The sequence below is a fragment of the Lynx rufus genome, unplaced genomic scaffold (genome assembly GCF_022079265.1).
Source record: "Lynx rufus isolate CCGP_SWC_20201006 ecotype Redwood Valley unplaced genomic scaffold, mLynRuf1.p SCAF_8, whole genome shotgun sequence".
NCBI lineage: Eukaryota > Metazoa > Chordata > Mammalia > Carnivora > Felidae > Lynx > Lynx rufus.
In genome coordinates, this window is record NW_025814896.1 from 63581286 (window position 1) to 63607425 (window position 26140).

The 26140-nt window shown below is 38.3% G+C and overlaps 1 protein-coding gene across 1 annotated transcript in view; it reads right to left on the reverse strand.

Annotated features, from left to right (window-relative positions):
- Positions 1-26140, reverse strand: part of THADA (THADA armadillo repeat containing) — a 332083-nt gene that overhangs the window by 261511 nt on the left and 44432 nt on the right. The window contains exons 18-22 of the mRNA XM_047067532.1: positions 22322-22457; positions 21911-22047; positions 17727-17885; positions 16110-16267; positions 5950-6059 (exon numbers count right to left, since the gene is read on the reverse strand). Coding sequence (XP_046923488.1) covers positions 5950-6059; positions 16110-16267; positions 17727-17885; positions 21911-22047; positions 22322-22457 — 700 coding nt within the window. The remainder of the gene's footprint in view (positions 1-5949; positions 6060-16109; positions 16268-17726; positions 17886-21910; positions 22048-22321; positions 22458-26140) is intronic.

Below are 26140 nucleotides of genomic sequence, written 5' to 3' on the forward strand. Positions count from 1 at the left end.
GTTTACTGCAGACTAAAACATTTTGAGCCTGAGCTGCAGGCACAGGCAATAAGGACAATGACCAAATCTAAATTGAATTACCAATAAGAAGGCCATAGGGAAAGAGCAAGATACAGGGGATTAAAAAAAGTGCTTAGAAGTGCAGATCAGATTGTCAGTTCTCTTAATATTTAATATAACCATTCCCTGAGATCAAGGAGAAAAAATTAATAATAAAAACCTTGGGACTTCACTAACAGAGCTGAGATAGAGGTTACTCATTGAGAACAAGAATCCTCTGTTATGTCGAAATGACTCAATCCCATTATGAGAACTTTAAAAACAAGTATCAAAGTTCTAGAAAGAAGGTAATATCTGACTCACCTACGGAGTGGGCTTAAAAATGAAAATTCAGGGGCCAAAAACCAAAGACACCAAGATTTAGAATTTAAATATTAAAACATCTCAGTTTTCAGTAAATCCTTTCAATTCACTACATAAATGGGAAGTTTAAAGAATTTTAAAGAATTATGAAGAATAAATACAGCTTCCCAGAGTGATTATTGCTTTGTTATTCTTTATATAATTATTCATGTTTTAAATAAAATTCATAGGACACTCAGAAATTTAAAAAACTGTCTTATTTAGGGATGCCTGGGTGGCTTAGTTGGTTAGGTGTCTGGCTCTTGATTTCAGCTCAGGTCATGATCTCATGGTTCATGAGATGAGCCCCATGTCAGTCTCTGTGCTGACACCGTGGAGCCTGCTTGGGATTCTTTCTCTGCCCCTCCTTAACTCACATGCATGTGCACGTTCTCTCTCTCTCTCTCTCTCTCGCTCTATCTTAAACTAAATAAACATTTTTTAAAAGTGTCTTATTTAGACACATTTGCCAAAGCAGATGTAAATAAAGGTTTAGACATGACTGTATATTACTTCATCAGGAGTTAAATGACTTTTTCATCAAATCTAATACATTACAGTCTCCATTTGTTTCTTGCTCAATCTCATATTCTTTAGAGACTTGGTCTTTCATTCTGCAGCAAATTATTTTTTCATTACTATAATTCAGTTGTTCATAAGAAGTTTTCTGCTGAATTTAAATTGTAGTAGCTACAGGGGTGCCTGGGGTGGCTCAGTCAATTGAGCATCCAACTTTGGTTCAGGTAACGATCTCATGGTTCATGAGTTTGAGCTCCACGTCGGGCTCTGTGCTGACAGCTCGGAGACTGGAGCCTGCTTCGGATTCTGTGTCTCCCTCTCTCTCTGTTCCTCCCCTACTCACACTTTGTCTCTCTCTCTCTCTCTCTCAAAAATAAATAAAGATTAAAAAGAAAATTTAATTGTAGTAGCTATAATTAACTGATGAAAGTTTAAGTACATATTTAAATTACTTCTGTCTACTATCATTGTTGATGTCCATGAATTAGAACTAGCATTTTTATGACAAAAACTGCTAAATGTCGGCAGTTCATTTTTTCAGGCCAATAACTGAAAATGATTGCAATTATTGCAATAAATAGCTGTAGGCTAAGCTATATTTCAACAAGCAGAGCAATTCAAATATGTGTAGAATAAGACAATATCAAGTATTCACAAAACACTCTTCTACATTTAGAATTGTGGTCAACAATTTAGCCCCTTTACAGTTAGGATTAATTCATGATCGTACAAATGAAAGCTAGAGTCCCTGGCCTAACACCCTAGTTTAAGATTCTTTCATTTTCACTGAAACAACAACTTTAAATACTAAAGCCATAGAGGGTAAACAAGCAAACATAAATTTCACCAGAAACTTGAGAGTTATGAGTTTAATGCACTTAACCACTTCAATCAAATGCTTACACTGGTTTTTGAAGAAGAGTATGCATATTTCATCAAATTCTAAATAGAGAGCACCATACAAGAAAAGCAGAATCTAGAAAATTAACTCAACATGTTGTTTGTATGTGTGTGTGTATGTATGTGTGCGCAAATGTTGCTTTCAAAAAATTCCCAGAGAAAAAGAATAGCATCTCCCAATCCTATTTATTCTTAGATGATTGTTTAATAGTGAAGTCAGTTTACATTTGAAGACGTTTTGAATAATCCTATTAAAAACCAATTCAAACAATGTGGCTCATGTTTAACTCCAGTTATTTATCCATCAATCTCTTTAAGTGTTTCCTTCCCTAACACAGCTGTAGTTCAAGAGGTGGCCAGCAGTTGGCCTCCATTTCATGAAAATCCAGCAGTGGATTTTCATGAAAGCCCAGATTTCTTTTTGCAAACTTTTTAACAGTTATATGAAAAATAACTTTTTCATAACTTAAGAGCTTATAAAAAGCTTTTAAAAGGATCCAAAAGAAACACATTTTCTCTTAAAAATCAAAACCAAACAAAAGGAAGCCACACACATTGTTAAGACGTTTTTGCAAAACATTCTGTTCGGCAGATCAGAAATGTCTCCAAAGGGACCAAGAACCACTTAGTTTGGAATTCAACAGTTGAGAACTCAGAACAGGCTGGTTAAAAGCCAGTAGTGACAGCCATGAGGAGATCTTTAAAGCAGATTAGGAGTGGCTGAGACACCAGGCACTGGGCCTTGCCTGCTCTTCCTGTTCCATTTATTTCGAATGCCTTCAAATGTACCATTCAACCACCCAGTACAGTACCACTGTTCAAAAGCCTCTGTCCTTGGTCCTCTGTTCTCTTCTCCTTTTATGCTCTCCCCTAAAGACTGCAATCCTACTAACTATAATGTTTATGGTGATAACTGCTAAGCCTACATCTGTTTGTTGTATCCCCCAAATTTAATCCCCTATCTCCCAGCTCTGACTTAAATATTTCCACCAGGATATGCCATCACCAGCTCACATAAAACACATACAAAACAAATTTATTCATCTTTTTAAAAATGTTTATTTGAGAGAGAGAGAGAGAGAGAGAGAGAAGGAGAGAGCACACGAGTGGGGGAAGGACAAGGAGGAGAGAAAGAGAGAAAGAGAGAGGGGGAGAGAGAGAGAGACAGAGAGAAAGAGAGAGGGAGAGAGAATCCCAAGTAGGCTCCATGCTGTCAGCACAGAGCCCAAAGCGGGGCTTGATCTCATGAACTGTGAGATCATGATCTGAGCCGAAATCAAGAGTCGGACACCTAACTAACTGAGCCACCTTGGCGCCCCTGTTCATCTTTATCAAACTAATTCCTTCTTTCAGTTTCTCTGCCTCTGTTAACATCAATCCCATTGTTCACCAAGAATTAAACCACTGGAACAATCATGGACTCCTGGTGCCCTCCATCACTCACGTTCACTTGGTTCATGTGGTTCAGATCACATTTTTCAAAGATGGCCACTGCAATATCCCACATGTATTTCTATAATATGATCTCGCCACTTCACCGTTAAACAAAAAGTAGAGTCTAATTCCTCTCTTCTTGAATCTGGACTATCCTGAAGACTCACTTATAACCAAAAGAATGTGACTGAAGCAGGGCTATGAGACTTCTGAGGCTAGGTCAGAAATGACCATGCAGCTCCTGCATGGTTGTCTCGGGACTCTTTCTGGGGAAGCCAGCTGCCATACATAAAAGTCAACTACCTTAAGAATGCCATGCTGAGAGACCACATGTAGTCCCAACCTTCCAGCTGTCCCACCAAGGTAACATAAATATGAATAAAGCTGTCCTGGATCCTCCTGATCAGTTCATCTGCCAGTTCAATGCCACCAACTGAACTCAGTAAACATGCTGAGAAGAATCACCCAGCGGAGCCTTGCCGTAACCCTTGACCCATAAAATCATGAAATACGTAGATATATTATGCAAATATAATAAAATGCACAGCTTCCTTCTAAGCATTCAATACATCGTGTGTGGAGTTGTTACGAAGTGGGGCTGAATGCTAACTGACATGCCGTCTCTTTCCCTCCATTCCCAGGGCCATCATCACAGAGGAAGCTCTCATCACCTTAGATCTAGATCATTATAACTGGTTCCGGGCTCTCTTCACTGTAATCTGTCATTACAGATCTATCTAATCTAACAGTTCCAACTGGAAAACCACTTTTACACACCAACACCACCATCAACCTCAATCTCATTGATGTTTTCCATTTGTGGAAAGTTTTATAATGCAAACTTGATCCGCACAACAATAGCCAGAGATACATCAATAGGGCGAATATTCTTTTTGTTACTTTAGAGATGAAGGGATCAGAGCTAAAGAGATTAACTTTTGTACAATCTCACTGCCAATAAATGGAATGGATACAAACAGAACTGAGAGCCTATGTCAAAGTTTACTGCTATTTCTCTGTTCTGTGATGCCTCCTATAGTCTATTTCAGATTAAAAAAAAAAATATTCAATGCCTTTCTCCATCCCTACTGCAGCAAACCTACTTTCTAAATATCTGTAATACGGTCTCAATCTACCCAGGGGTACAGTATTGCCTGCTAACACCACCACCACTACAATAAGAATGGCCTATTTATTCACCTACCAATATGTCGTGCTGATTATAGCCTCTGAACATCTGCTCATTAAGTTTCCTCCTCTCTCCTGCTATCTACTTAAACTTCCCTCATGTGTTAGCAGAAAATCTACTTCCTCCATTAAGTCCTAGCAGCCTATTGCTGTTACTTTCTCTCTGCAAGTCCAACATCATTTGTAAATTTGACCCACATTTTGACAATTACACTGGATTGTTGGTCTTGTTCAAGTGTGTTGGCCTCACTTTCCAAGCAGGTATTCAGCTAACACACATCCATACATAAAGCGATGTTAGGTGCTTACAGCCAGTGTCTGTTCTGACCAGTCAGTACCCATGAAATACCCTCTGTTAAATATCTTACGTTTCATCCCTGCTTATCTCATAAACAATAAGCTCTTTAAGAACAGGACCCTTGTCTTATAAAGAAGTATTATAGCCTCCAGACCAAACACACTACTAAGCACACAACTAGTGTTCAGTATGCATTTGATAATGATTTGAAGGGAGTGAAGTGTGTTATCAGAAAAAATACCCCTAAAGTCATGTCTACACCAGAAAGAAAGAATAGAAAAGATAATAAAATATTTTCAAGATCAGCATTTTAATGTCAGGGCCATTCTATAACATATCGTTTAAAGATATTCTGTGCAGCCCATAACTGCAAAATGTTCTCTAAATGTTTTTACCAGGAGTGTGAAAAAAAAAAAAAAGTTTCAAAAATATTCAAGGAGTAGATGTCTTACCAGCCCAAAATAAAATGTTTGCTGAGGCTACAAGACTGGCAGAACTCTGCTTCATTTCAAAAAGTTTCCAGGCAATGGAAATGTTTTCCTGGAAAATACTACCTTTTATTTAGAGAACACTTGCCATGAACACTTAGTCATTAAGTAATTTAAGGTTTCCTCACAAGTTCTTTAGAGGAAATCTATTATATGAATGAATGAAATTATCAGCACCTATAATGTCAAAAAAACACATTTGGCTAAATACATGAAATCTACCTAAGTATTTTTCCAGGTAGGGGGGAAAAATATTTGATACTTTTTGGTCTATTTACTCTTCTTTAAAATTTTTCTATAAGATAAAATTATAAAGGAAAACACAAAATCCGTAAGTGTTTCTCTGTCTGTAATATACACAAATCCAAAAAACTGGAAGCTTATTTTATTCCAAATGCCAGGTAATTTTCAAACAGACAAAACAGTCATTTCATTCAACGAAAAGAAATGGTAACTTCAAAGCTATTTTTAGCAAAAATCTCTTGAGTTTGCTTCAAATCACCTTTCAATGGGAGAGCAACTTGGTTTGGACATTTCACTCAATCATCTGCAGTAAAGCACACAATGAAACCTAAGAAAACAATTTCTTCCAAAAGTTTGAAGCCAACTAAGTCTTATTCTTTCAAACATCAAAAGACACAAGTAAATTTTAACTCGAGCACATGGTTTGTACCTTTACTCTTTTTAAAATGTACACAAAAGGATATTTGTTTTGTTTACCTGTTTAGTATTTCAGTGAGTTTCACAAAGCCAGTGTAAGCCAGTTCAAATGCTCCTCTGTGCCTGGACTGTAAGAGGTGTTGTTTAAAGTAATCTCCTATTTCTTTTACCTTTAAAACAAAATGAAAAATAAATGTCTGATTTGTATGTATATTTACAGATATATTTATGTCAGTAATATCATTTAGAACTCAGGACTAGTTCTCTATCCATTTAGCACTTACTCTGTGACAAGTAGTATTTTAAATGTTTTTATAACATCACATTTAACCTTTACAGTAATTCCATGAAATAAGTACTATTATTATCTCCACTTTTCATTGGGGAGGGGGCCCAGAAAGGCCAAGTAACTTATTCAAGGTCACACAGCAAGTAAGTAGTAGAGCCAGTACATAAAGCCAGGCAGTCTGGCTCCAGTTGGCCGTCTTTAACTGTTACACTAGAACTGCCTCCCTATGCCAGCTGCACAGACCTCACTGTGTTCTCTGTTAGCTCCTATCACTCAACACCAATAGCAAAGCACACAAGGCGACAACCCTCACACACCTATGGCTAGGTGTGGTTAAAATATACATAACACAAAATTTAACATTTTAACCATCTTTTAAAATGTTTTTTTTTTAATTTTTTTTAACGTTTATTTATTTTTGAGACAGAGAGAGACAGAGCATGAATGGGGGAGGGGCAGAGAGAGAGGGAGACACAGAATCAGAAGCAGGATCCAGGCTCTGAGCCATCAGCCCAGAGCCTGACGCGGGGCTCGAACTCGCGGACCGTGAGATCGTGACCTGAGCTGAAGTTGGACACTTAACCAACTGAGCCACCCAGGCGCCCCTTTTAGAATGTTTTTAACGTTTATTTTTGAGAGAGAGACAGAGCATGAGCAAGTGGAGGGGCAGAGAGAGAGATGGAGACAGAATCCGAAGCAAGCTCTAGGTTCTGAGCTGTCAGCACAGAGCCCTACGTAGGGCTCGAATCCACAAACCACGAGATCATGACCTGAGCCGAGGTCGGACGCTTAGCCAAGCCACCCAGGCACCCTCATTTTAACCATGTTTAAGTGTACAGTTCTGTGACACTCAGTACATTCACACTGTTATGCAACCATCAGCACCATCCATCTATAGAACTTTTTCATCTTCCCCAACTGAGACTCCAATCCATTAAACAATAACTTCCAAAAATTACCTTTAGAGATATACACTTGTTAATGGCAATGCAAGATTTGTGCAAATGGACTCCTGAAAACTGAAAAGTGATATGCTTTACTCTGAGTCGGAACCATGGAATTTTCCAGAATGCTACCTAATCACTTTCCTACATGTTGCAAGTTTAGACAAATAACAAATATGGCAATTTATTTTAAAGAAGACATGATTAACAATTAGTTGTTGATGAGGTTTTGTACAGAATTAACTATTAAATGGGCTAATTGTACTTTTATACCAGTAAGGTCGGCGGCTACAGACTTTAGAAAAATCCAAATTTTGTATAAAGCTCAGGACCAAAATTGTAACTGGCTCTCTCTTTTTTCTTTTTTTTTTTTAATTTATCTGGAGTCGGGGAGAGGGGTAGAGAGAGAGGGAGACAGAGAATCCCAAGAAGGCTCCACGCAGCTACCATCCAGAGTCTAACGTGGGACTCAAACCCACAAAACTGTTGAGATCGTGACCTGAGCCAAAATCAAGAGTCGGACACTCAACTGACTGAGCCCCCAGGCGCCCCTGTAATTGGCTCTCTTGATCCAAGACTCCCCAGCAGATCACAGTATGGTGAGAAGGCAAGATGTCCCAAGATAGTTCAGATATGCTTACCTAGAAACACCTTCTACCTCTGCACAATGACTAGGTTAGTGCCCTGAACACATTAGAGATAACAAACAGTGCAAGGTGTAGTTAAACATGTGGCCATGGGCAAGTGTCTCAGTTTCCTCATCTACAAACCGGGGACAGCAGTAGCACTTGCCTCAAAATTATATATTAAAATGAATTAATAAACTTACAAGTCCAGAACAGGACCATAACTTATAATCCAATTCAGTTCTGGGTTTCCAAATAGAGGAAAAGTAAAGACATTACTCCATACTCAAAATATATCTGATTATAGAGAGGCAACAAGCAATACATTTAGAGAAGAATCAGATATAAAACAACAAAGAACCAGAAAAGCAGTTAATAATAGTAATTTAAAAAGTCTAACACTTTAATATCCCAAAGAATGAGAGATCATGTTTTTCAGCTCAAGTTTTCAGGTAAAGATCTGATGATACTCCTACTTTTTAATATATATTTTTTAAGACCCACATACTACTAGTTATCAAAAGCCACAGTCAAGGTAAGCTTTGTCATTTTCTCTTCAATACGGTAATTTCAGAGCATATTTTCATCAGAGTTATCAAGCCTTAAATCTGAATTTAACCCCCAAGATAGATCTGAAGCTCAGTAATCCTACAAAATGGGGACCAGAAGAAATTCCAGTTAGCTATGTTGTTATGGCTATCGTTTCTATTATTAGAGAAATAAAAGAAGATGTCTAAGAAGGTGTTTTAAGCCATGGAAAATAAAAACAGGAAGTCATAAAGTTGGGGTCTAAGCTCCTTAACTTTTTTTTCTAAAATGTTACAGATAGTAAAACATACTTCAGGAAAAGACAAATGTTAACTATTAAAGTGCTATTCTGTGAACTTACAGTGGTTCACCATCTAGTTCTTAAGCAAAGATTTTCTTTTCATTACTTCCTTTATCCTAACTCTTTTTAAAAGGGCCTAAACCGGGGCGCCTGGGTGGCGCAGTCGGTTAAGCGTCCGACTTCAGCCAGGTCACGATCTCGCGGTCCGTGAGTTCGAGCCCCGCGTCAGGCTCCGGGCTGATGGCTCGGAGCCTGGAGCCTGTTTCCGATTCTGTGTCTCCCTCTCACTCTGCCCCTCCCCCGTTCATGCTCTGTCTCTCTCTGTCCCAAAAATAAATAAACATTGAAAAAAAAAAAAAAATTAAAAAAAAAAAAAAATAAAAAAATAAAAGGGCCTAAACCAAAAAGCATATAATAAAATCAAAGACCTCAGAAGCATGAACAGTGGACGTTCTTCTCAAGGGTGGACCTCGATATTTTAGGTAATCCTGGCCTCAGGAAACAGAATGAGGTTCTCAGAACACAATTGAGAAGTAGACAGTTTTTCCTCATTTTATACTGAACATAATCTCCCACCAAACCCACCTACGTAATACTGCGAATTTGTGCCTTTGAAGAGAATATACAATGTATGTTAATTAGACAGTAAATATTTCTGGAGCACCCAGCCAAATGCTTAGTAGCTTAGTGCTAGGGTAGATGGGGAAGAACAAAACAAGACATCTGTCCTCAAGAGGCTTTCAGTTCAGAGAAAAACACTATGCTGAGTGGTACCCATTAGATGCCTAACAACTCCAAGAAATGAAAGATCCTTCTGCTCTGGAATAAATTATTGCAAGAAGCTTTGTGTTCAGACCTTGAACCACATATACTTGGGTGGATCAAAATGGAAGAGGGTAAGTAACATGAGAAGAGGCTGGGTGGCTAGAAGGAATGAATAAACATTTATTAAATACCTGCTACCCGCCAGACACTTTACTGGATCTTCCTATATGAAGGAACACAGATTATGTAAGAGAAGGCTAGGAGACCTGGCTGAATGACCTTAAGGTTCCATTCTAGGAAACAGAGAAAGATAAGGTTGCAAACTGGGAATGAACCCCATTACCAAGGGTTGAAAGAGTCAGCAGGGCAGTGTGGTCTCTGAGCAGCTGGACAGGAAAAAGGGCCATGCTCACACCTCCCACTGGATAATCAGATGACAGGCACAGATTTGACCCTAACAACTTAGAAAATTAATGACAACAGTCAGAATCAGAAATAGATTTTTGGGGCGCCTGGGTGGCTCAGTGGGTTAACCGTCTCACTTGGCTCAGGTCATGATCTCACGGTTCGTGAGTTCAAGCCCCGCATTGGGCTCTGTGCTGACAGCTTAGAGCCTGGATGGAGCCTGCTTTGGATTCTGTGTCTCCCTCCCTCTCTGTTCCTCCCCCAGTCATGTTCTGTCTCTCAAAAATAAATAAACATTAAAAAAAATCTTAAAAAAAAAATAGAATTTTTAAATGTATCTTAAAAATGAAAAAGCCTTCTGAAAACTCCAACCCAACTGCCTTTTTATTAGATGCGACTGAGGTCCTATCTAAAGTTGACAAAAACATGGATGATTTCTTCACAAAATATTTCTTAATGAATAACATACATCTCAAGATTTCTGAAAGAGAATTAAGGTATAAATGCAAAAAAAAAGGGGGGGGTGGGGCACTGATTTCTATTCTTAAATTCTAGTGACTATCTTTTTAAGTTTAGCAGATCCTGGTTCTAAATGTTCATAAAACCTATTTCTATAGGTCAATTAACACGCTTTCTGGATTTACAGGGTGTAAATTTCCACAGGGGAAAACAGCTACATGCCATGTCTCTAGGCATCTATAATTTACCACTAGGCTAATTAGAGGAGCTAAATGTACAATCAAGAGTCTAAAACCCATACAGGACAAATTTAAATACATTTTTAAGTATCTGTCCTTTGTCTATAGAGAGAAATTCGGCTGAAAAATCAAGGCTAATTCCATTCATTTTAAAGTAGATAAACCAAAAGGGATTTAAGTGTTGGTGGAACATTTCTACAAAAAGCACATGCGGTGGTTAAGCTCTGATACTCTGATATAGTGGGAGGTCTGGGTTCAGGAACCCTACTCAGCCTCCTTACTAACATAAGCTAATTCAGCTGACATTATTTTATTATATTATTTATATGTGAAGTGGAGATAAAACTAGAACCTACTTCATAGAATTGTTCTAAGAAATAGGTAAAATTACACATAAGCATTGTGCAGAGAACCTGTCAGAGTAGCAAACACTAAGTGTCCGTTTTGTTTTTATTTTGTATCACCAAGTAGTGAGACTTAATCCCTTAATTTAAATTACAACTTTAGGACACAGCCACTTCTTATTACCTTAGGAATGTCACTAATTCCTCTTTGGTTAAATAGAACGGTTTGTAAAAGTTTATGCCACAGAGGTTAATTAATGTTTTAAACTGTACATTCTCTACTATAGGGATTTCTTACTAAAACCGGGGATTCTTCAAAGCCCAAATGTTGCTCTCCTACATAATAACAACAAAGATTATATTTTTCTGGTATTTAGACATCTTCTTAGCAGTTTATTCTTTGCTTTCTAGCAAATTCCTAACCACGTGCCATTTTAACTGGTGTCCTTTAGTCTAACTTTCTACAAACGTTTATCTTGTATCTCCCATTACATTTCTAAGCCCTTCGAGGTCAGAGAACCACATATTACATTTCTTTATGTTCCCACAACACCCTTGTCGTATGGCAGTCAACAAACAGGTGACTTAAGAGATGTGTTTAATTCCATTTCACAGCTTAAAAATGGTAACCTGAATTCAGTACAATTCAATGCATACTTATTCATAATTTCTAAAAAATAAACCCTGGCAAAATACAAAAGGCAATTTCTTTACGACTTACAAATGCCAATAAACCTAGATCTCCCGTTGCAGACCATTACGGAAAATCTAAAACGGTAACCAAGACACTGAGAAAACGTGTAAACCCAATTAGCCACCAGCATCATAAAAATGACAACAGAATCTAAAGTAGGAATTTAAAAAAAATAGCTGATTTCTAATCGGTAATGATTTTCATTCACATGAGTTCTAGGGCAATAATTAGTAGGAAGGGGAAAACAGATACAAAAATTTTACCCCAAAGCTTCTTTTTAGGAATATTAGAGGAAATACATAAACATATGAATTGATACTCCGGATAGAGGGAGCTGTTTACAAAAAATCAGTAGACGCTGGGTATCCAATATCCCTTGGGAAAAGGACCAACGAAATGTATCAAAAAAAGCTCTGCCTCAGCAAAACATCCAGCTTGAAACCTAGACACACACCAGCCAGGAAGTTGTGAGATAAGGTTGCGCGTACCGCCCGCTCTTTAAGGGGCTCGGCTTACATCCCTCAAAGTTGGTTTTATCTCTGCCTCTTGCACAGAACATTATGAAAGAACCTTTCATTAGGTGATTACCTTGCAGGAGGAAAGTCAGACATGCCTCTGAATGAACACATTTTCCTCTTGCCGAAGCCGTGGAGGACACACTGCTTCACAAGAAGTGATTTAGGGAAATGAATCATTTGCTGAAAAGTTCAGTAGCAAGTTGCCTTACTGTCCTGTTGCTTGTAAACGTCTGGCTGGGCATGGGAAGTAGGGAAAATTAAATTTAAAGAAAAATTAAACGAGCAGTTCAGAATAAAGGCAGCACTGTGCCGTGTCCGAACACAGGCTGGAAAGGAGAACCGGGTTCCGGTCCTGCAACTGCCACAAACCAGCTTTGTGATCTTGGGCAAACCAGGTGACATCCAACGGCTTCAGTTTCCCCTTGTATGAGAAGGCTAGATCATATAAGAAGGCTAGATCATATCATCCCTGTGATCCTTCCAGCTCTCACAGTCTGTGAACACAGCACTGAAAACTGAGTCACGAACAGGCACCAGACCTTCTTGTACAGCAGCAAACTGTAATCTTCAAATTGTATCTCACTGCCGGTCAGCTGGCTAGAAACCACCCCCTCGTGTATGCAGGATTTAAGTGGTCATCCCTTCAACAAACGGCCCTAAAACCAGGATGGGATTAAAGGAATCAGGCTACAAATCTGAGACATCAAATTTTAAATTAGAATAGAACCATACTATTTTCAAGAGTGAAGGGTGAATTGAGAGTAAAAGAAGCATCGGGCTGAGCGTCAATATTTTAGGTCATATGGAAAAGCCTCCATCCACTGAGAGAAAAGTAGAACACAGTTATTATTATTCTTGGGAATAAGAAATACACGTCCCAGATTCCTCCCACAAGTGACTTCTGCCTACAAGTCACTTCACTGCTTCTGTCTGTGCAAGTCTATTATGGATACACTCACCTCGGGTACTGACTCTTAAATTCTTAGTTTTGCTGCTAGGTGCACAAAAGATGTAGTGTCATAAGGGTGACTGTGCCCTGGGGAGGAAAGTGGACTTCAGGCATGGCTCAGCCACTTCAATATAAATTATATCCTCTCTGTCATGTATATATTTTTTAACTCTTAAAGGTTTTAAGTACATGGAAATATTTTTATTTAAAAGAATTTCATGGAGCAAAATTCTATGTCTAAAAGTAGGAATCTTCTAAGCAATATGAATAACACTAATTTCTTGATGACTTTGATTTTCACTGACTAAAGACTCCTAAATGGAGGCATTTCTTTAAAGACAGCATGATCAAGAATAAAGTCTTCCACAGGCAGCATGGTTTCAAGGTCAGAACAGTGCTATCACGTACATTCTTGATTGCTCATTCAGTTGTTAGTTTCCTCTCAAACCAAAAATGTGATGTCATCATGTGAACAGCGACGTGGAAAAATGGCTGAATCTCATTAGGAAAGAAATTCGTAGTTTACAGAAAAACAAGATTCTATTTTGTATTCAAGAAAACAGCCATTAGAAGAATCCTTTGCTTTATGGGAACCTCTCTGCTATTGTTGCTATTGTTGTTGTTGTTGTTTTGTCTTTTTTTTTCTTTTTTACAAACATCTCTTTTAGTTTATATTAATTCTCAGTCCCAACACCGTTATCCCACGTAAATTAAATTCAAACCATTTGGGTGCTATGTAAAAAGTGTCAAGGACACACGGTTTTCACAGAAAGCTTTCAGGTCTTTCTCGACTATAGTGAAAGCAAAATATGCTTCCTTTAATTTTTTTAAGTGTAGTTATTTATTTTGGGGAGGGGAAGGGGAGAGAGAGGCAGGGAGGGGCACAGAGGGGGGAGAGAGAGAGAGGGAGAGGGAGAGAGGGAGAGAGAGAGAGAGAAAGAGAGAGAGAGAGAGAGAGAGAGAGAGAGAGAGAGAGAGAGAATCCCAAGCAGGCTTTGAACTGGCAGTGCAGAGTCTGACACAGGGCCCAAACTCAAACACTGGGAAATCATGTCCTCAGTTGAAATCAAGAGTTGGACGCTTAACCAACTGAGCCACCCAGGCTCCCCTAATTTTTCTTAAACACTACGCAACAAACCCCCAAAAAACTAGACGTTTTAACTTGTCCTTGAAAAGAGGAGTTGAACAGGGAAGAGACTCTTGCACATGTTTACTTCTTAGTAAGACGGTACACATCAGTGAAGTAATCATTAATCATAGCTGGATTCCCCCGCGAAGGTGTTGGCATTGGCACTGCAGCTGGTCACCAGCAATGACTGCAAGTAACTCTAGAACACTGACGCCTATTTGATTTGGAGGAGAATAAGGAACACAATGATGCTGGCAGTGCACTGTTCTCCTCCACCATTCTCCGCCTCAGGGCCTTGCAACATCACAGGACCAGCTGTTAACCAGATGCAAGCACATGGCCACGGAGAGTGTGTGAATAAAAATATTAGCATTATTTCCATGGAACTAGTCACATGGTTATTACAGAAATAATCAGCATTTAGTGTACTACGATATTTGTTTTGTTCTTAAATGTAACACCCTAGGGGAAAAATTACCTTACTTGATAAAGGGTACAAATGAAAGTACATGTTATATATCTTTGCTGGAAAACGGTGGGAAATAGATTTGCTGAAACCATATGGAAAGGAAGAGAGAATCAATTAAAAACAGAAATCTAATAAATCTAAAATATTTCCAAATGAAATGCTTGTGGTAAGCTAATTTCTTGTAAACATTGCACTCAAGTCACTTGAATAGTCCCAGATGGTGACCTGACTTTGTGGTCTTAAAATAAAAGTCAGCCAAAAAACCAAAGTGACTACAATTTTATTATCAATGTAGTAGGAAGCAAGAGATCCATAAGTAACCAATATAGCACTTTTTTTTCCTTTCCAAATTTTTTTTTAAGTTTATTTATTTATTTTGAGAGAGAGAGAGAAAGACAGAGAGAGGGAGAGAGTGAGTGAGTGGGGGAGGGGCAGAGAGAGACAGACAGAAAGAATCGCAAGCAGGCTCCAGGCTAACAGTGAACCGAACTGTGAGATCATGACCTGAGCCAAAATCAAGAGTCAGACACTCAATCAACTGAGCCACCCAGGTGAACCATTTTCCTTTAAGAAGTTTAAGAGGTTTGGGGCGCCTGGGTGGCTCAGTTAGTTGAGCGTCCGGCTTCAGTTCAGATCATGGTCTTACAGTTCGTCGGTTCAAGGCCCACGTCGGGCTCTGTGTTGACAGCTTAGAGCGTGGAGCCTGCTTCAGATGCTGTGTCTCCCTCTCTCTCTGTCCCTCCCCCGCTCACACTGTCTGTCTCTCTCTCAAAAATAAGTAAATATTAAAAAAAAAAAAATTTAAGGGGTGCCTGGTTGGCTCAGTCGGTTGAGCATCTGACTTTGGCGCAGGTCATGATCTCACAGTTCATGAGTTCGAGCCCCACGTCAGGCTCTGTGCTGACAGTGCAGAGCCTGGAACCTGCTTTGGATTCTGTGTCTCCCTCTCTCTCTGCCCCTCCCCCCCTTCATGCTCTGTCTGTTTCAAAAAAATAAACATTTAAAAAACAATTTTTTTTAATTTACGAAATGTAAGAGGTTTGTGGAGTTTTGCTAAATAGACAATTTCATTTAAATTTACAATTTAAATTTGGGGCTCCTGGGTGGCACAGTCAGTTAAGCATCCGACTTGGATTAAGGTCATGATCTCACAGTCTATGAGTGCGAGCCCCGCTTACAGTACAGAGCCTGGAGCCTGCCTCAGATTCTGTCTCCCTCTCTCACTGCCCCTCCCCTGCTCTGTCTCTCTCTTTCTCATAAATAAACATTAAAATTTTTTTTAATTTACAATTTAAATTTATATATGGTAAATGGAGAAATAAAAATTAAAATGATAATCTTGAAGACAGAAGGTAAAATCGACAGTTCTTTATAACTTAGAAAAATAAAAATTTCTAAAACTGCCATCGTTTGGAAATGTACTCCAAGGCCTAATTTCTATACTCCCATGAATTTTCTTCAGTTGACATCTGTATGATTTTATTCAAGAAAAATTCAAAACTCATTTGTTTTCGAGTTATGGGACCAGAAATTATACCAGGTGGAATAAACATATACCTACCTGCTCCACTGTCAATAATCCGCTGCGGGGTTCTGGCGTGGACTGCATGGGGAGAAGCTGGCACAGTGTGCCTAAAAGTAAGGCAACTTCCTTCATACTTCGCCAACAACACACCAGCACCATCTGAGCAGTTACATCGCATGTTTTTCTTTCTTTACCTTAAAAAAAAAAAAAACAATCTCTTGCAACACTAGACACTTGATTACTCACATCCCAGGTTTCTTAGAATAAGATTATTCATAATTTTCCCAAGAATAATCTGCTTGAACAAATCAATTCTTATATTTATTCATGAGAAAACAACTAACATTTGTTGAGCATGTGCTCTCAGTAGGAATCATGCTAACCATTTTTTAATATAGTTTGTTTTCAAAATAAATTTTGAAATAAAACACAACACCATTTCAAAACTTAAGTCTAACTTTCAGAAATTAATGAAACAAACTCTCTCTGCCTCGTGGTCATCCATAAATTGACCATAATAAATATACTTCATTATTCATCTTGGTGAGGGTGGCTGTTATATCAGTAAAGGGGCAAGATAAAACTTTTAAAATCAAAGGAAAATACAAATTCTCTTTCAAAACATATTTAAATTCCATGGCCCGTAAGTAATAATTATGCTTACTCTTTTTTTCTTGCTTTAAGAATATTTTAGTACTGACATTAAAAAAAAACCCAAGACAATTTAAAAGGCAAGGTAACAAAACAATATTTATAATGTAACCCCATTTGTGTTTTTTAAAAGCCCACTAAACTCAAAGAGTAAATGTACATACACATCAATACATAGAATAGATCTAAAAGCACATACATTCAAAAGAGAAGAAGTGGGATGGGGAAGAAATAACAAATTTTAATTTCTTTTTTTTTTGTTTTTGTTTTTTAAGGTAAAATGTAAACATTGAATTGAAATTTTAATTAAGGCTTTAATTTGTTTTTAATTAAAATATACCTCTCTATTGCTTGAAACTATTACAATAAGCATATATTTAGATGTTATAGTGTGTAATTTAAAAAAAATAAAAACACAAAGAAATTTTGTTAAGTCAATATCTCCATCTAGTGGACAATGTAGGATATGTAATAAATCACAAGGATATTACCAGTGATGACTTTTTATAACACTATAGAAAATGACACAATAACAACTAATGAGAAAACAAGCAGTAAGAACACAACTTCTGGACGCTTGATACAACAGAGCAGCTCACACTTTACTGAGTAATAAGGCTGATTTCCCTTAAAAGGCTGCCTGGTTGTAAGGACTCTCACTGAAGACAATGAACCACACGGAGGGGAGGAGCCGACTGCTACCCAAACCCAAGTTCACAGGGCACCACTGCTCTTACACAACCTGGCTGTCAAGACAGCTGTTAGCACTAAAAAGCTTTCTGTTGGAGCACCTTCTATGCCGCGCTGGGATGCACCATTTTCTGGTAAAAGTCTTAGAAACTCATTCCTCAAAATAAATCATTGATAAGCTCAAAGGCTTTATTTTCTAGAAATGCTCTGCAAACATCTGCAGCCTGATTTACTATATAAAAAGAGCCTTTTGTACATTTTGTCACTAAAACACCGATTACAATATTACAATATTGATTTTATACATGCTACCTTTGATCTCTGCAGAAGCACCAATATCCGGCACACTGGCATTCAAGTCCTCCAAATCAAAACTATCACGTTCTTTCAGTATTTTGGCTTGATTGAAGTAGTCGTTAGTATCTCGTGGCTGAATCTCACTCAGAATCGTCTGTAAGCGGCTTGCTGACTCTGAGGAAAAAAAATGGGAGTGCACAAACTCCAGTTCCGAATCCCTTGCAGATTTCCCTTGGGGATATTTGCCTTCCCAAATTTTGTAATTTTTTTTTTAACGTTTATTTATTTTTGAGACAGAGAGAGACAGAGCATGAACAGGGGAGGGGCAGAGAGAGAGGGAGACACAGAATCTGAAACAGGCTCCAGGCTCTGAGCTGTCAGCACAGAGCCCGACGCGGGGCTCGAACTCACGGACCGTGAGATCATGACCTGAGCCGAAGTCAGACGCTTAACCGACCAAGCCACTCAGGTGCCCCTGTAATTTTTAATACTTAATAATCAGCTCTATTAGAAGGGACACATGGGGTAGATAATGTGAAAATTATTTATGTAAGGTCTTCATGACACTTGAGTATGCTTTTAAAATACGACAAAAATTTTAAATTGGTTGAAGACAGGACAAAACAATACAACAGAAACTCTCCATAGGACAAAGACCACCATCTCATTTACGTTGCTTTTCTTAGTGTTGTCTAAGAATCTCCAAGACGGTGCTCAATCATGTGAAAAAAGAGCACCAAAGTGCAATTTTGTTTTAAGAGGTAAGAAACCACAACAACAAAAACAATCCTTAATATAATATCGTATTGTCAACCATGCTTCAATTAGAAATAAAGAAAAAAATGCTTTTATAGCCCAGAAAGATTATAAAGACTCTATATTTGACTTTGAAATACATTACACAATATACTGCTTTCTAAGTATGATTTACAATCCTGGTATTATATTGAACTTCATATTTATTCCTTAAGCACTTAATGGATTAGGAAATGCAAGCTCCATGAATGCAACACTTTGTTCGCTGCTGGGTCTCCAGCGCCTACACCAGCCACTGGCTCATGGCAGAGGTTCAGTAACATGGACTAAGGGAATGAATATGTGACACAGTAATAAGAGCTAGCCAGGCTCAGATATTTTAAGAAAAAAAAATAAATAACGACAGCTAATCACCTGAAACCAATTAACGAATCAAAGAATGGGTATTTCATATACCTATTATACAAACTTACATTTTAGGTCTAAAAGGAGCTATAAAGACCCAAACTGCTACCATGATGATTCAACCAATGTCTTCTGTTCATTCGTGACCTCCATGAAATATTGCCAAAACAAATTTTGACAGCCATGAAAATGTATCACTGGCAGAGCACCTGGGTGGCTCAGTTGGTTAAGCATCCGACTCCTGATACCGGCTCAGGTAGTGATCTCGCAGTCGTGGGATCGAGCCCTGAGTCAGGCTCTATCCGGGCTGAGGATGAAGGCTGCTTGGGATTCTTTCTCTCCCTCTCTCTCTCTGCCCCTCCCCTGGTCATGCTCTCTCTCTCACTCGCTCTCTCTCAAAATACAAAAAAAAAAAAAAAAAGTTATCACTGGCTCCAAATAGAAACCATGGAAAGACTTAGAAAAAAAGGATAATCAGAATAAAATGTGACCCATTCATTTTTATGGCTTTCAGAGAAAAGAAACATTTTCAAGAAATTCAGAATGCATGGCAGATAGTGTGGGGGGGAAAAAAACACAGGAAAAACGGAGACAACCAGAGGAAAAAAGAAAAGGCAAAAATCAAGGAAAAGTCTGTGGGCCACAGACTGTTTTTGAGACCAACAGGTATTTTATTTTTTATTTTTTTTTCAATATATGAAATTTATTGTCAAATTGGTTTCCATACAACACCCAGTGCTCATCCCAAAAGGTGCCCTCCTCAATACCCATCACCCACCCTCCCCTCCCTCCCACCCCCCATCAACCCTCAGTTTGTTCTCAGTTTTTAAGAGTCTCTTATGCTTTGGCTCTCTTCCACTCTAACCTCTTTTTTTTTTTTTTTCTTCCCCTCCCCCATGGGTTTCTGTTAAGTTTCCAGGATCCACATAAGAGTGAAACCATATGGTATCTGTCTTTCTCTGTATGGCTTATTTCACTTAGCATCACACTCTCCAGTTCCATCCACGTTTGCTACAAAGGGCCATATTTCATTCTTTCTCATTGTCACGTAGTACTCCATTGTGTATATAAACCACAATTTCTTTATCCATTCATCAGTTGATGGACATTTAGGCTCTTTCCATAGTTTGGCTATTGTTGAGAGTGCTGCTATAAACATTGGGGTACAAGTGCCCCTATGCATCAGTACTCCTGTATCCCTTGGGTAAATTCCTAGCAGTGCTATTGCTGGGTCATAGGGTAGATCTATTTTTAATTTTTTGAGGAACCTCCACACCGTTTTCCAGAGTGGCTGCACCAATTTGCATTCCCACCAACAGTGCAAGAGGGTTCCCGTTTCTCCACATCCTCTCCAGCATCTATGGTCTCCTGATTTGTTCATTTTGGCCACTTGACCAACAGGTATTTTAAAACCTGAATAACAAACAGAATTTTAGCATACTCTATAGGCCCCACCCACAATAGGTGACAAACATTCAAGATTTCTCATTCAGAATATACTGGTACTTGCCTGATCCAAATATTAGCTTTGAGATTGAATGTTCCTTACTCCCATGTACTGTTTAAGTAAGAAAACTAAAACATCAAATTTTGGTCAACTCTCAGCCAAAATTAAAAAATAACTGTGTCTTAAGATCATGAACCATCATCAATCTGCCAACTCATTTTTAGTTAAGAACAAAATCTAACATTTTCACACAAACACACAACTCCAAGTTACTTTAATTGGGTATTTATGATATATGCTCAGTGTGTTTTTAATACAAGACTCTGATTTGCACTCCAAAATGCATTCACTAACTATGTTTCAATGCCAAATGTAAATTTTCTTCATGATTTTCTAGGTGTTCAAAGGAATACTCCTGTTAGTATAACACCTTTAGCATCCAATCCCTCCTGACTGTTGTAATACAGGTATATATATGCCACCTACGACGACCCACACACTTAGTTCCTAACCTTTCAGGAATCATTCCTGCATTGGTTTATTCATTATAACAAATATTTATTGTAAACCTCTTTCTACCAGGCACTTGCTAAGCACAAGGGAGGAAAATATCAAGAAGATCCCTGTTAATTAAATTGTAACAACTCCATGTGGAATGCTTTGGGAAGAAGAAAAGTGTAAGAAATGAGACTGGCAAGGTTGCAGGAGCCCAACTATTATAGGATCTGATCTGAGGTCACTCAAGTATTTTAAATAAAGGGAGATGGAGAGGGGCAGACAACAAGGGTTAAGCAGAGATAATGTGTAACATGATGAATTATATGAGAAAGGACTGCTGTGAATACAGTAAAAAGGAAATGGAATGAGCCAAGAGATGGGGAGAAACCAGTTGGGAGGCCCGTGGAGTCATCTGAACAAGAGAGGAGGAGAGCCTGGAGTAAGGTTAGAAGATACAGATAAAAAGAGAACGGACTTGAAAGACAGTTAAGGGGCACCACTGAAAGAATGTGAGGACAGGCAGTATATACGGAGCAAGACAGAGACGTCAAGCAGTCCGAGGCTCTTGACTTACGTAAACAGATCTTTGGTAGGGCCATTTACAAAGACACAGGGGTTGGGAGGGAAAAGACAGATGAAAGTTCATGAGTTCAATTTGGGGCATTTTGAGTATCTTCTCCTATTTCTTTTTTTTAATTAAATGGTCTTTGTATATCAAATGCTCTTTCCCCATTCCAGATTCCAAACAGGTTGCCCTCTCTGACTGAACCCCACCTCTCTGATTTATCCTGCCCACTCTCCCAGTCCCAGCTGCTATCTAGTAGGTGGTGCTCCGAAATGACAATACTAGAAAATCCAATCTACCCCAGGAGAAAAAGTACTTCACTCATCCTGCTTTATTGATTTGTTTGTTTTGGTTATTTTTTAAGAGTAAAAAACAATACTAAAGTGGCAGCAATCTTACTAATCATAAGTAATTCCTTAACCAACCTATTTAACTTTTATATCTTCCCCAAAAAAATGGTTTGGGGGGTACGTTGGGGGGAGGTAATGAGGAAAAATATAATAATTACGGTTTCTTTCATCTGCTGACCTGAATCAGTGTCCATTGGGATGAGGCCTTCTGGGGAGGAACTCTGAATGACCGGAGACACCACGGCAGAAAGCCTATACGACACCAAGAGGAGCTTCTCTACCACAGGTCTCCATTCACTCACCAACTGCAGGCTGCTGCAACAGAAGTTAGTAGGGAAATTTGTAGCAAAAGCAAACAATCAAAAATTGCAAATGGAAATTATGACACATAAGAAGTTGAAACAATTTGTTTCTAAACTGTGCAATCTATGAAATATTTAAGACATATAAAAATATGTGTACATAGGTACCTATTAAAATCTAACTTTGAATTCTCTTTAACGCAATACATTCCTTTCCTAGGACACATTCCAGTAAGAGTTGAGAGCTCAGAAATGCGTGCTCAGGAGAGAGCTGTGGATATACTTACTTTAGAGACAACCTCTGCAAAGCTCCTGTTATACAGTGGGCTCGCCCATATAGTGGAAACGATGCTGCTGCCTGAAGCAGAGAATTTTCAGCCTGAGATATTTCCTCCTCAAGATTTTCCAACAAGCATTTGATAACTAGAAAAAGCAAACAAAAACCCAGAATAATGCCAACTTAGAAACACATTTATAAATTTGTGAATAGTTCAACAGTGCCCACAAAAAATCCAACTCAACTAAGCTTTATGTTCAAGGTTTTTTGTTTTTGTTGTTGTTCTTGTTGCTTTTAAAAGAGATCTTTCAGCGGCACCTGGGTGGCTCAGTCTGCTGTGCTTCTGACTCTGGATTTTGGCTCAGGTCATGATCTCACGGTTCATGAGATTGAGCCCCACATGGGGCTATCAGCACAGAGCCTCCTTGGGATTCTCTCTCTCCCTCTCTCTCTGCCCCTCCCCTGCTCAGCTCACTTATGTATTCTCTCTCTCTCTCTCAAAATAAACATTAAAAAAAATAATGAAGAGATCTTCCAAAGTTATCTAGCCTGTTATGTATTTCCAGTTAAGGTAGAACTGTGTCTTTCCTTAACTTCCTGGATCCATTTATAGCATTCACTCTGAATCCTTCCTAGACATCCTCTATCTGGGGCATCAGACCCCAGGCCCATGTGCCATGTGCTATTAGAACAGTTGCTGTTGTTTTAAAATAATGGCTTTATTGAGATATAATTCACATACCTTGCACTTTATACACCTAAAGTGCACGAGCCAATGGTTTTTAGTATATTCACAGATATGTGCAAATATCAGTACAGTGAATTTTAGAACATTTTAATCCTCTCCCCATCAAAAAACCCTTACCTATTATGAGTCACTCCCCTCCCTCAACCTCTCACCTTCCCCAGGCCTAAGCTTATCTATTTTCTGTCTCTGTAGATTTGCCTATTCTGGACATACCTAAATGGAATCATATATTATATGGCTTTTTTCACTTAGCATAATGTTTTCAAAGCTCATCCATGTTGTAGTGTGTATCAATATTCACTTTTTAATGGCTGAATAACAGTCCGTTGTATGAACATATCACATTTTATTTATCCATTTAACAGTTGATGGACATGTGAGCTGTTTCCATTTTCTGGTTATCATGAATAATGTTGTTACCAACATTCACGTACAAGTTTTTGTTTGGGCATAATTTTCATTTCTCTTAAGTATATATGCCCAGTATGGACTAAATGTTTGTGTCCTTCCCAAAGTACATATGTTGAAGCTCTAATCCCCCAGTGTGATGGTATTTGAAAATGGAGTCTTTAGGAAGTAATTAGGTTTAGATGAGGTCATGAGGGTGGGACCCTGTGATGGGATTATAGTCCTTAAAAGAAGAGGAAGAGACCAGAGCTTGTTCTCCTCCATGTGAGCACAGAGCAAGAAGGGTGCTCTCTGAAGCCAGGGTAAGGGTTCTCACGAGGCATCGAAACTGCTGGCACCTTAATCTCAAACTCTTCAGCTTCCACAACTGTGAGAAATAAATGTCCATTGTTTAAGCCACCCAGGCTATGGTATCTTGTTAGAGCAGCCTGAGCGTGGAACTGTGGGATCATATAGTAACGCCATGTTTAACTTTTCAAGGAACTGCCAGACTGTTTTCCAATGTGGCTACACCATTTTACATTCCCACAGCAGTGCGTGAGAACGCTATTTTCTCCACATCCCCATACACACGTTATTATCTATTTTCTTGTTTAGAGCCACCCTACTAGGTATGAAGTGCTTCCTCAATGTAATTTTGATTGTATTTCCCTACTGGCTAATGATGCTGAGCATCTTTTTATGTGATTATTTTTCACATTTGTCTTTTACGGAGAAATGTCTATTCAGATTCTTTGTCCACTTTTAAATTTGGTAATATGCTTCCACTAGTGAGTAGTAAAAATTCTTCATATATTTTAGACACAAGTCCTCTATCAGATAAAGGAGTTGCAAATATGTTTTCCCTTCTACGGGTTGTCTTCTCACTTTCTTGATGGTACCCTTGACATACACAAGTTTCAAATTTTGATGAAGGCCAATTTATCTATATTTTCTTTGTTTGCTTGTGCTTTAGGTGTCAGATCCAAGAAACCACTGCCTAACCTAAGATCATAAAGATTTACACCCATGTTTTCTTTTTACCTTTTGCAGTTAGGTCTTTGGTTCATTTTAAACTAATTTTTGTAATATGATATGAAGTAGTGGGTTCAATTTCATTCTTTTGTGTGTAACTATCCAGTTATCCCAGCATAGCTCAGCAGCTTTAAAGTTTAGAATTATGTTTAACCAGTAAATTATTAACATTTAGAATATATAAGTCCTAAAAATCAATAGGAAAAAGACAAACAATCCTATAGAAAACTAAACAAAGGCATTTCACAGAAGGGGAGAAGCAAATGGCTTACAAACATGTAAAAAGATGTTCAATTACATTAGCCATCAGAAAAATGCAAGATGAAACCACAAGATACTACTTTATTCCATAAACTTTTAAAATCTGACAAGGGCAAGTTCTGGTGATGATATAATACACCACAACTCTCATAATTTATTGGTAGGAATGTAATTTAAAAATCTATTTGGCATCATCTAGTTAAACTGAGGATACACATATTTTATGACTAGGCTATTATCCTTTTTTGTTTACCATAAACTCCTAGACATGTCTAATAGAAGATATACATACGAGAGTGTTCACATCAGCATTACTTATTTAGAAAGAAGAAGTCCATCAACAGGAAAATGTACTAATAAATTGCAGTAAACTTGTATAATACATATGGTACTATTTATATAAAATTGAAAATCACGTAAAAGTAAATAATACATTGCTTAAATGATATATACATGGGTGGCAAAATCTAGGTGAAATAAAGATGAAAGACTGACATAATATATAGGACAGTAATTATACGGCAAGGGGAGGGAGCCAGGATAAAGGAGAGGCTTCAAAGGTATGGGTGCTGTTGTACTTCTTAAGTTGTGTGTTATCACCTAGCTTGGGAATAAAACTTGTGAAATTTTTATACTATTACTATTTAAATCCCAAATATAGTTAAATATTTTTTGTATGCGTGAAAAATTTCACAAAGTTTTTAAATGCCTTGAATTTAAAAACCCTGTACATGAGGGGCCCTTGGGTGGCTCAGTCAGGTTAAGAATCCGACTTCAGCTCAGGTCATGATTTCACGGTTTATGAGTTCGAGCCCCGCCATTGGCTCTCTGCCATCAGTGCAGAGCCTGCTTCAGATCCTCTTTCATCCTCTTTGCCCTTCTCCCACTTGCTCGCTCACTCTTTCTCCAAAATAAAAAAACATTAAAAAATGAATAAAATAAATCCTGTACATGAACTCCCCAGTTTACCCGAAGTGCAAACCTCTTCCTCTCATGTATCAGGGTCTCCTTTCGAACCCAGGCCAGAAGCAACTAGAGTGGGTAAGTGCCATCTTCCATGGCACTGTCACCTCTCTATCCCCAGATCCATGGCCACGTTTCCACCAGAACTACCCAGGGCCTCCTAATTTTTTCCCATTATTAGTTCTCTTTTTCACAGCATTTTTGCCATCTTGGAGAGAACAACTTTTAATACTCTTCCTACATCTGACCTCTCTCTCTTTTTAAATAAAAATCCATATCTGTCATCACAATTCCAAAATGAAGATTTACTAGCACAAAAGTAAATACATGAATCCTCAACAAATATTCATTGGAAGTCACTAGGCCTCAACCAACTTAGACCCTAGGTCTTGGAACAAGCTATGGGAAGACTAAAAGGCAGGAGTGGGACAGCCA